The sequence below is a fragment of the Taudactylus pleione genome, unplaced genomic scaffold (genome assembly GCF_031769625.1).
Source record: "Taudactylus pleione unplaced genomic scaffold, aTauple2 ptg000173l, whole genome shotgun sequence".
Classification (NCBI taxonomy): domain Eukaryota; kingdom Metazoa; phylum Chordata; class Amphibia; order Anura; family Myobatrachidae; genus Taudactylus; species Taudactylus pleione.
In genome coordinates, this window is record NW_028284575.1 from 6,471,750 (window position 1) to 6,484,143 (window position 12,394).

Sequence of the window (12,394 nt, forward strand, 5' to 3'; positions counted from 1 at the left end):
AAGCCCCCAAAAGAGCGTGGTCTCAAAAGAAAGGGCGTGGTCTCAAAAGAAAGGGCGTGGTCACATAATAGTATTCCCGGTACAAATGACGCCACACAGTAGCACATTCTTGACAATACACCACATAGTAGACTCTTATTCATGTATGACACTCAGTAGTACCCCTTTTACACAATGCCCATAGTAGTAGTGCCCCTTATACACAATGCCCACAGTAGTAGTACCCCTACATATAATGCCCACTGTAGTGGTGCCCCTTACACATAATGCCCACTGTAGTGGTGCCCCTTATGCAGTGCCCACAGTGGTAGTGCCTCTTATGCAAAGCCCACAGTAGTGGTCGTGCACTTTATGCAGTTCTCCCAGTAGTTATTAGTGCCCCTTATGCAGTGCCCACAGTGGTAGTGCCCATTATGCAGAGCCCATAGTAGTGGTAGTGCCACTTATTCAGTGCCCTCTGTAGTGGTGCCCCATATGCATTGCCCCCAGTAGTGGTAGTGCCCCTTATGCAGTGCCCACAGTGGTAGTGCCCCTTATGCAGAGCCCACAGTAGTTGTAGTACCCCGTATGCATTGCCCCCAGTAGTGGTAGTGCCCCTTATGCAGAGCCCACAGTAGTTGTAGTACCCCTTATGCAGTGCCCCCAGTAGTGGTAGTGCTCCTTATGCAGTGCCCACAGTGGTAGTGCCCCTTATGCAGAGCCCACAGTAGTGGTGCCCCTTATGCAGAGCCCCCAGGAGTGGTGTCCCTTATGCGGTGCCCCCATTAGTAAACCCCCTGTAGTAGTGCCCCCAATAGTAATGCCCCCAGTAGTACTGCCCCTAGTAATGCCCTCAATAGTAGTGCCTCCTGAGTAATGGAGGCGGCGCATGCGCAGTGGAGAACCATCGACTCGTTGCGAGCGGGTCTGAACAGGCCCTTAGGACATATATTAGGTACCTCCCAGGAAGACGAATCCACCTAAGTCCAAATCTGGATCAGCTGTCCTTCTCTGGAGATCACATACCTGCCTACTGTCCCTTAGGTTTTAACGGCTGACCCCGGAATAACCAGGGTCGAAGCACAGTGTAAACGCTGTCTGAAGCCGGGTCCGAACCGGGATGCACCCTTTTTCAAAATTCCTGGTTGGACCCAGGAGTTAGGTGTAAAAGCAGTGTTTCCAGGGCAGTCCTCTTAGAATAAGTCTGCTTTGTTTGTAAGGTTGACAAGCAATTCTCCTTGGTGATCCCTATCATCAAACTTACAAAGCTCACCTCTCTATTAGATCGTCCAGTTTGTCCAGCATCGCAAACTCATCAACAGGATTACTGTTTCTTACCTGTTAAGTCTCTTTCTTCGACTCCTTAGGGGGCACGGGATAACACTGGGTATAGCATGGAGAGGAGAGTCTGGGCACCAAATATTTAATTGAAATTACCCACAAGCTTAGACTCCCTCTCCTCTATAACCCGCCCCCAGCCACTTGACCTCAGTTTAGTTTGCAAGCCCACGGCAGGAGCGAGGCAGAGGAGAAGGAGGAGGTCCGACACAGACACAGAACCATACAACAGCTGGATGGTCACCAAGGACACACCCCCCAGCAGGCCAAGGTCTGTTTAGTAGCAAGATGAACAGAGAATGCGACTTTTGAATATCTCTAGTCCTTATGACATAAAGCAGGAGAGGCCTCACCACATTCAAGGAAGCTTCTGGTTGAGAAGAGTCCGAAGTCTGGAAAGCAGGTAGCACAATTTCTTGATTTATGTGGAAGTGTGACACCACCTTGGGAAGGTAACCTAGGAGAGTCCGCAGCACAGCCCTATCCAAATCGAAAAAAAGGAACTGGGAGCGACATGATAGGGTGCTGAAGTCACCCTTTGGACCGACGCTATGGCTAGAAGAAAAACAGTTTTCCATGTGAGCCAGTGCAAATCAATCTGTAACAGCTCAAAGGGAGCCGACTGGAGAGCTTAAAGAACCAGAGGCAGGTCCCATGGAGACACGCACGGTGGCTAAACGTGGAGAATTCCCTGGAAAAAGGTTTGCACGTCTGGGAGCAGTGCTATCTGCATTTGGAGGAGAACGGACATGGCTGAAACCTGGACCTTCAAGGATGAGAGCTTGAGGTCCAAAACCAAATCTGTCTGCAGAAAGGATACGGGAAAAGCGGAAAGACCTGAGGTTGAAACCCCTAGTCGTGCACCAAGAAAATAGGCACATCAAACCCTGTGATACATGCCGAAGAAGGCTCCTAGCCTGCAGCATGGTCCGAATTACCCTCCTGGAGAATCCCTTCGCTCTTAGGACGGATGTCTCAAGATCCACCCTGTCAAAGTGATACAGGTCAGATTCGGATGGAAACACGGATCTTGAGACAGAAGATCCGGCCGCAGAGGAAGACGCCGTGGTGTGTCTATGGAGAAGCCCAGCAGATCTGCGTACCACACCCGCCGAGGCCAATCCGGCGCCACCAGGATCATCGTGCCTCCCTCCTGCTTGAACTTGCTGAGGACCCGAGGAATCATCGAGATCGGATGGAAAATGTAAATTAGAGGTGCTACCAGGGCATCTACCAAGAGAGCTTCTGGATCCCTGGTGCAGGAGCAGTATCTCGGTAGCTGATGATTGTGACGAGACGCCATCATGTCTATGTCCAGCAGGCTCCAACTAGTAGTTGGAAGACCTCTGGATGCAGTGCACACTTGCCTGCATGAATGTCCTGGTGGCTTAGGAAGTCCACGTCCCAATTCTGGACTCCCGGGATGAAGACTGCGGACAATTCTGGAAGATTATACTCTGCCCAATGGAAAATTTCGCCGACTTCCCGCATTGCTCCTTGACTGCGAGTGCGGCCCTGATGGTTTATGTAAGCCACCGCGGTTACATTGTCCAACTATACCATTATCAGAATCTTTATCTAGCATCTGTTGAAAAGATGCGGACACCTGCGCTAGCCTCTGGACTGAGAAAATGTCTGCATCCAAGGTGGCTCCGCCATAGGAAGCTGACGCACCGCGGTAGGGACAGGGGGCACTGGAGCTGCCATCCGGTCTACAAATTGCAACATTACCTGTGTTAATCTGGACGCCCAAGCTGGCCCCCAACTGGATACAGTGCCAGAAATAGTCTGTTGCAGGGCTGTAAAGCAGCTGACGCAAAGGCTGTCGTGCTCTAGGTCCTAAGGAGAGGTAACATTAATACATGCTTTACAGGAGCACGTATCTGAAGCATCTACCTCCTTGGGAGTCTTATTTCTGGACATTGTTATAGGCACAGAAATCGCCCAAAACGCCAAAAAATGGTTTGAAAGTGCTAAATTTTATATATATATATATATATATATATATATATATATATACACATACATGCACACACACACACACTAGAGATGAGCGAACCACTCCGAACTCCGGGGATCCGAGTCCCGGCTCGGGTGTTCCCGTCTGACTCGGATCCCACTTCGAGGTCGAACGCCATCCTCCCGACGTCGGATTCTCGCGAGACTTGGTTGACATTCGGCCTCTATATAAGGCACCGCGTGGCCGGGACTCGCGCAATTTGTTAGTCGGACTCCCTCGGCATACCTGCTGCGCTAGTGGCTACTGGCTGCGCTGTTAAGTGACTGTAGGGGGGGACACACTGTACGCTGATGCTGCGCTACTCTGCTAATTAAAGTGACTCCTTGGGCAGTGCAGTAGCCTTCTGTGTATACAAGCACTGTGACTCCTTGGGCAGTAACCCTCTATGTATACAAGCACTGTGATTCCTTGGGCAGTAGCCCTCTGTGTATACAAGCACTGTAACTTCTTTGGCCTTAGCCCACTGTGTGAACAAGTGTTGTGACTCTGCAGGCCGAAGCCCACTGTGTATACAAGCACTGTGACTCCTTGGGCCGTAGACCACTGTGTATACAAGTACTGTGTGTTTCATAGATGTGCTTTAAACTGCAGTGTCTGTGCCGCTGCTCTGTCGCTTAGTAACCAGCCAGCTTGCTGCAGCCTTTGGCCAATAATGGTGAAAAGAATAAATTGACTGTAAATTAATGTTATTGAGGTTAATAATACTCTAGGAACAAAAAAATGCCCAAATGATGTGATTTTAGCTTTTTTGTCCATTTTTGTAAAAAATACAAATCCAAAAGCAGCCCCGGCAGGTTTGGCAAATCCAAATGACGAATCAGAGCCATATTAAAAATCCAGTAAAAATGGTCACGGATATATTCCCCCTCTATGCCCACTTGGATGGTAGGGAATGACATTGGACACTGGCAGATGATGTCATCATACATCTAAGGAAGGGGATCTATCCTTCCCTATATAAGGCTGACTAGCCCAGGTGTTTTGTTAGACTTTCATAGAAAAGAAGGGAAAGCATAGTGATTGCCTTGTCTTGGTGCTCGATGAAAACATAATTTTTTATGTATTTATAATAAAAAGGTATTTTGACAAACCAGCAAAATATTTCTAAAACCATAAACATAATTTGTCTAAAAAAAATGCGCATTACAGAAAGAAATTTTATTTAAAACAAATTGTCCGGCTGTGTCTTTATTCTTTCCCAAAAATTAGTACCAAATGTGTATTGTAATTATTGCACCCTAAGGGTTACCAGCACTCAGGATCCCATTGGTCAGAATCCCAACACCGACACCCGAACAAGTTTAGGATACCAACATCTGCCAGTAACTACCCTAACCCTACCCCACACCACACACACAGCCTAACCCTGATGCTGGGAGACACTGAGGACAGTGAGAGGTGATGAGAGAGGAGACACGGGCAGTAGTGAGGACATAAGACAGCTGTGTGGGGGCAGTAGTGAGGACATAAGACAGCTGTGTGGGGGCAGTAGTGAGGACATAAGACAGCTGTGTGGGGGCAGTAGTGGGGACATAGGACAGCTGGGTGGGGGCAGTAGTGGGGACATAGGATAGCTGGGTGGGGGTAGAAGTGGGGAAGTATGACAGGTGGGTGGGGTCAGTAGTGGGGACATATGACAGCTGGGTGGGGGCAGTAGTGGGGACATAGGACAGCTGGGTGGGGGCAGTAGTGGGGACATAGGATAGCTGGGTGGGGGTAGAAGTGGGGAAGTATGATAGGTGGGTGGGGGCAGCAGTGGGGACAAATGACAGCTGGGTGGGGGCAGTAGTGGGGACGTATGACAGCTGGGTGGGGGCAGCAGTGGGGACAAATGACAGCTGGGTGGGGGCAGTAGTGGGGACAAATGACAGCTGGGTGGGGGCAGTAGTGGGGACAAATGACAGCTGGGTGGGGGCAGTAGTGGGGACAAATGACAGCTGGGTGGGGGCAGTAGTGGGGACAAATGACAGCTGGGTGGGGGCAGTAGTGGGGACAAATGACAGCTGGGTGGGGGCAGTAGTGGGGACACAGGATGGCCCCTGGGTGGGGGCAGTAGTGGGGACACAGGATAGCCCCTGGGTGGGGGCAGTAGTGGGGACACAGGATAGCCCCTGGGTGGGGGCAGTAGTGGGGACACAGGATAGCCCCTGGGTGGGGGTAGTGGTGAGGACACAGGATAGCCCTTGGGTGGGGGTAGTGGTGAGGACACAGGATAGCCCCTGGGTGGGGGTAGTGGTGGGGACACAGGATAGCCCCTGGGTGGGGGTAGTGGTGAGGACACAGGATAGCCCCTGGGTGGGGGTAGTGGTGAGGACACAGGATAGCCCCTGGGTGGGGGTAGTGGTGGGGACACAGGATAGCCCCTGGGTGGGGGTAGTGGTGGGGACACAGGATAGCCCCTGGGTGGGGGTAGTGGTGAGGACACAGGATAGCCCCTGGGTGGGGGTAGTGGTGATACACCCTCCGGCCCCGGGACTGCAGGAATCAGACCTAGCAGGTGATGCGGCCTCTGCGCTCTCCCAGGACCTGTATAATAACCCCCTGAGCTCAGCCCCGGTCACATCCTGCTACAGAGACCAGGCTGCCCGGAGTGCTGCACACCAAAACCGCATGACACAGCTGCAGCCGCCCCGGGGTACACACCGGGTGGGAAAGGTATAAATCCGCTTCGCTCGCCACAGGAATATATTCCCCCTCTGTGCCCACTTGGATGGCAGGGAATGACGATGGACAGTGGCTGATGACGTCATTGTACATAAACTGAAGGGGATCCAGCTCTTCTCACACCGGGATCCCCTGTGCGTCACCTCATCTGTCTCCCCGGAAACACTAACCGTGCGCGAGAGTTCCGCCCTGCTGCTTCAGAGAGAGGCGTCCCTGGCCGGGTGACTATTCCCTCTGACGGAGAGAGTGAGTGTGAGTGTGAGTGAGCAGTCAGTGAGTGGTAGAAGTGCTGGGTGTGAAGCCTGGAAGTGATCTCTCTCCCTGACACTGTATTCCTCATGTAGAGGGTAGTTCAAAACTTTAAAATGAAATGTCATTATTGCCTCATCCATGTGGAACATGGTCTCAGGCCAGATAGAAGTCTGTATAGTAATGGTGGATGGTCTGTCCCTTCTCCATCATGCGCAGTGGGAGCTTCAGCACCTGCATCCTCCACCCCCCTCAAGGCCGGGACCACTACCACCTAACCCTAACCACCCAGCGTATGGCAGGTCAGAAATATATTGGTATAGCCCAGTGTTGGCTAACCTTGACACTCCAGCTGTTATGGAACTACATAACCCAGCATGCACTGCTACAGTTTTGGTATTAGGGCATGCTAAAACTGTGGCAGGGCATGCTGGGATATATAGTTCCACAACAGCTGGAGTGTCCAGGTTAGCCAACACTGGTATAGCCCATACCTCCCAACCGTCCCAATATCAGCAGGACAATCCCTATTGGGGGTGCTCCGTCACCACTGGGGCTGCCCGTTTTGGGCCTCATTTATCAACGAGTTTTATCATACGCAACCAGAGATAAAACTCATTGCGTATGATAACGGTGCTCCAGCCAATCAGCTCCTGTCACCTGTTTGAAAAATGACAGTTGGGAGCTGATTGGCTGGAGCACCATTATCATACACAGCGCGTTTTATAAATGAGGCCCTTGGGTGAGGTATGATTGTGCCCTGCTGCTCCGCAGAGCTGTGAATGGGTTCTGCATGCACCTACCACTGATACGCCTGGTCATGGCCGTCACTGGAGGTGGGCGAGCAGTGCCAGTGCCACTAGCAGGCGGCACCATCTCTTCATGTATTTGGCATGCAGCGTAGGGTCGCCACCTCATCCCTTTAATACGGGACACATACATTACACAGGTTCTATGACTGATTTCAAGTCTCCATATCACCTGCCTTTAAGCAGCCACAGAACCTGTGTAATCTATATGTGTCCCTTATTAAAGGGATGATCTAGCAATCCTACATGTAGGGTGACAGAATTGGCACCTTACAGCCTAGAGAGCCATTGGCTGCAGTGTCCTTAGAACGCTCCAAGGTGCTCATTTTCTCCCTGGATCCAGCGGTGAGCTTCCGCAGAGCCGACCGTAGCGTCACTAGGTTACTCTGGTCCTTCTTGGTATGATGTCACATGTTGGAGGAGCGGCGCAGACAAAGAGCGAATATCCGCCGTGTGCGCAGCACTTAATGGTTTACAGCACTGGTTCCCAGACTGGCTGGAGCAGTTACAGGGATGCCATGGGTTGGTGGTCCATGACCAAATCAAATTATTTTTGGCCAATAGGATAGGCAAAACCAGCGCTGACATCTGCCAGACATAAAATATGTGGACGAAAAGAAGCTGGTCCCTGCCCACCGCCACATACTGAACCTAAAGATGACAGGTCAGCACAGTTTACCTGGTTGAATAATTTTTTTGTGTTTATCAATAACAAACTATTGGCCTAGGGGTGCTGTGATAAACGTGTATATTCTCAGGGGTCCCTGGTTCAAAAAAGTTTGGGAACCACTGGTTTACAGTAGTGTGGCTGGCACTAGTAAAGGAGCAGCTGAGCTCACCCATCAGTGCTGCAGAAATGTCCCCTCCACGTCGTGGCTACGCCACCTGTCCGTTAATTCCGAAAACCGATGTTGGAAGGTATAATTTTATATCTTAGGGTTCCCGGTAGACTGCGGGCAGGGCGCTGAGGGTGCGTGCACTTGCTTTCTGCTCGCACCTCTGTCGCAAGTGCTCCAAAAATGTGGCATGGTCAATTGGGGAGGGGGTGTGTCCTTGTGTCACACTTGCCTAGTGGGAACACGATATCTAGACTTGATTGCTGCCTGTTTACTTATACTTTACTGGCAGGCCTAGTTATTACAGGGTAAAAACCCATTTCCCCGGTGAACACAGGTATCAGCAGCATGGGAAAGCATATTTACCAGAGACAGCGGCTGTCCTCCTGCCAAGATCACCATCTCGGGATAGGCAAAAATGCTCTATTATTAAAATATTACAGTTTTCCCTGAAGAAAAAATTATTAAAATATTTATTTAATGGAAGGTGCAATCTTCCAGCTGCCTCGGCAATATTTTGTTGTTAAATCTGGTGAAAAAAAATATATTTTTTAATTTCTGTGATAAGCGTCAATAGAAAATCTTTGTTATCGCTCTCTCTAATACCCGTTTTCCACCAAAAACCTGGGTCTGACCTGGGTTTTCGGATATGGTTCCAACCCTGGTTAGACCTGAATCTGTATGATATGCCGGCTGCCGCATGGCCGGGAGATCGAATCCCGGCAGCGGCAGCCCGACAAAACAGCAGAGCCCGGCAGCGGAAGCCTAACCCTAAGTCTCCCCTGGGGGTGCCTAACCCTCCCTCCCCCTAAACTAACCCTCCCGGGGGTGGTGCCTAACCCTAATTCCCCCCCCCCCCCACCGGCGGCTGTCCGCTCGCGGCGCCCGGTATCCGCTCGATCGGGATGTCGGGCGCCTGTCTCCAGGCGTCGGGGAAATGAGTGGCGTCTAGATATAGACGCCAATCATTTATCCCACGGTGAGATAAAGCAGTCGGGAAGCCGGCTGCCGGGATTCCAGCAGCCGGCTTCCCGATTGTATACCGTTAGACCATATTTACACTGCACCTTCGATCAGGGTTATTCCCAGCTCAGCCACGTTCACACTGAACCCGGGTCTGTCCTGCTAAACTTGTGAGGTCATAAAAAGTGGGAGGTGACTGCTCCACAACCACCAATCAGCTAATTTTAGGCATGGCCCAGGTTAGATAACCCGGGTCGCGCCGTTTACACTGCACCATTACCTGGGTCCATTCTGGGACCAACCCTGGTAGCTACCTGGGTATTTTTCAGGGACCCTTTTCCACTGAGCCGTGACTCGGGAAGACTCAGTAGCAGGGTTGCATGAAAATTGGATTTAAAAAAAAAAAAAAAAAATCAAAAATGGATTTATTTGATTTAAATAGGATTTTTTAATTAAATTTTTTTTTCTTTAAATAAATGTTTTAAAATGTAAAACGTTTACTTAAAAAAAAAATGTAATTAAAAAATCCTATTTAACACCAAAAAAATCTGATTTAAATCAAATAAATCCGTTTTTGATGGTTTTTTTAAAAATTTGATTTTTATGCAACCCTGCCCGGTAATAACCTGGGTTATTGCAGCAGTGGAAAAGGAGTATTAGTAAATAGGCTCTTTAGTGTCAGAGTGTCGGCAAACATTGACTATTTGTTACTCATTCATGTACAGTGATAATTTTATTGAGACGGAGCACTAACACCCTTTTTGGAGATAATGGGCGGTATTCAATTGTTTTTCCCCTTTATGCGCCTGACTGGAGCTATTCAGTTGCTCCTCCTGTCGGGCGCGATCAGCTGCCAGCGCACCATTTCAGCTCGCAGTCCCAGGGCCCAAACAGCACTTTTTGCGATCGCGCCCAGCACTTTGGTCGGGGGTAGCCATTTTACGCGGCTAAACCCAACCACTTTGGGTGCAATCAGCACGGAAAACAGCAACAATTGAATAGCGCCCCGCGATCTCCCGTCACTTTAGACGGGAGATCGGGCGCGCTATAACAATTGAATACCGCCCTTAGTATACCAAATATATTGTGTATTAGCCTTTGTGACTGAGGCTACTATTTACCACTGACGCACTTATTCACGCGTTACTGCTCCAATAAGTGGGGTGTCAGTTGTGTGAATCATTTGATGATCAGGCAATGCATTTTTATATTAGGAGGGTTCTATATATTATAATTGGAAAAAATACCCAAAAAACTAATATCCCTTATCTCCTCTATTCACAGTGATTTGGGAATGCGTTTCAAGGTTATTAATCAATGCCCTTGAGCCAGTACAGCCCCTCAGATAGGCACTTGTCCCGGGGAACCTTATGACAGCGGCAAAAGCTTTCGCTGTTGGGTTCTGTCCTGGCACTGGTGCTGCGCATGTGCGACCTTACGTCTGATGGTTGTGGATGACTTGTATCGTTTTACCTCCTCTTGAAGGCGACAAGAACTCTGGTTTATCAAAGAGTTCTGCAGAATTGCTTACTGCACACTGCCATATTTTTCTGACTCCCTTATGCCGCTATTCCCGGCTTTTTGAATAAAAGAACCACAGCCTTGTATATTGCTGCTGCTGCATACTCTTTTATTTCGATTTTTCTATTGGGGAAGTCGCTACTGTGAGCTGAGTCTGCATTGTTGCAAATGGTGTCCTATACCTTACTGGGATTTCACTCAACATACGTATAGACAAAAAAAATGAATGTTTGTCTTTTTTATTAACCTTTGCAAATGCAGCTGTCCGGAAACTATTTTCACCATCTATTTCTTGTATAGGTGCTATGGAGTTTAAATCAACAAAAGTCCTTGTGCCGAGATACTCCGGAGTGGATAAAAACAGGTTTCTACATGAACTCTATCCTTTGGTAAATGCTTAACATATGAATTAATGTTCTGCACTAAGCACAACACATAAAATTATTTATTAACAGTCAATTAATGCAGCAGATTAGCCAATTGACCTGCCAGTATGTTTTTGGAGCATGGGAGAAAACCGGAGCACCCGGAGGAAACCCACACAAACATGGCGAGAACATACAAACTTAGGGTCTCATTCAGAGCCGCTCGTAAGCGTCCGCTCGTTCGTTCCGAGCGATGTTCGCACATCTGCACATGCGTATGGGTTTTAGTACGCATGCGCGAACCAGTCAGTGCGGTCAGAAATCGTGTGCTCGCAATATAGTGAATGCCTGCTATTTTGAGTGACAGAATGAGGCATTTGTGGGTGGTAACAGGGGAAGGTGCTTGAAAACGGGGAGTGGTGATCTGAACGCAGGCGTGCCAAACGGTCAAAACGGGCGTTTAATGGGAGTGCATAATTAAGAAAGCAGCGTCATCGACCACGTCACTTGGGTGTCTTTTAGCCAGAACTGCTCGCATGATTGCGGTAGGAAAAACCAACCAAAAGAATAGCGAGCAGTTCATACGCCGTTCGATGTACTCGATTAATCTAATAAATAGCGGACATGACGAATGGTGCGAGCGGCCAGGGGGCGTTTTTTCGAAAAAAACGTCCGCATGTTTTGTTCGCTCGTTCAGACCTAGAGGCGTCAACAGACCGCAAAGAGCGAACTGTTCATTTAAATAGCCACCCCCTTTTTTTGAATGAGCGAGCGTAAATAGCGTCCGGCTCTGAATCAGACCCTTAATTCAGATAGTACCTTGGCTGGGAATTGAACTCAAAACCTCAGGGCTGTGAGTTGCTAATGCTAACCACTCACTGTGTTGCCTTATTGCTTTGCTTACACTAATCTGCAACAGTAATTCTATTAGTAAATCTGTCCATTCATGCAGAGGCCTGGCCCGCTAGCCTTAGATCAGATACACCCCAATTTGCCGGTTGTTTTGGCCAAAATAATTGGCGATCACAGTTCACATCAGACACAAAGCAAAACAGCCAAATCTATTCATTGTGTGTGGTCAGATTACACCTAGATCTAGACACCTAGCGCTTGATTTAGAGGTGGACGCAGCCGCGTCTTTTGCCCCAGTTGTGTCTTCGACGCTATGCGAATTCCTCTATCTATGATCTTCAAGCTCAGACGCATACTTGCAGTGGCGCTAAGCCTCCCCGAGGGGAAATTTAGATGCATCGTCATTTGCACCATCGAAGCTTGCACTAGGCCTATGGCGGATGCATTTTCTTTGTCTGAACATGGCGTCGTGTGTCAGCGCTACTAGGTCTTTAGATGTAGTTGTAGACAGCGACACACCTGGTCTCTCTAACCAATCCCCTGTTACCCCCAAGGAACGTCAAGTTAAATTCACGGCTCTTGCGTCCAAATTCTTTCTGCGTTTCCCGGCGGTAACCATCGGGATGCAACGCGGGCGCATGCGCAGTATTTCTAACATCGGCGAGCTGCGTGTATATCGCCATTGCGTGCAGTTAACGTTCACCTGGTTCCGGCCCAAAGTGCTTGGGACAGTGGCCAGATCTGTCCATTAACTATATTTATACTGTACGGTCACCATCCATTTTCCAAACGAATTTA

The 12,394-nt window shown here is 49.2% G+C and overlaps 1 protein-coding gene across 7 annotated transcripts in view; it reads left to right on the forward strand.

Annotated features, from left to right (window-relative positions):
- TYW5 (tRNA-yW synthesizing protein 5) overlaps positions 1-12,394 on the forward strand; it is a 44,826-nt gene that overhangs the window by 8,533 nt on the left and 23,899 nt on the right. The window contains exons 1-2 of one of the 7 annotated variants that reach the window (XM_088475529.1): positions 5,782-5,992; positions 10,680-10,768. In XM_088475529.1, the coding sequence (XP_088331655.1) occupies positions 10,685-10,768 (84 nt within the window). In that variant the 5' untranslated portion in view covers positions 5,782-5,992; positions 10,680-10,684. The other 6 variants (XM_088475528.1, XM_088475526.1, XM_088475525.1 and 3 more) reach the window with 6 other exon arrangements.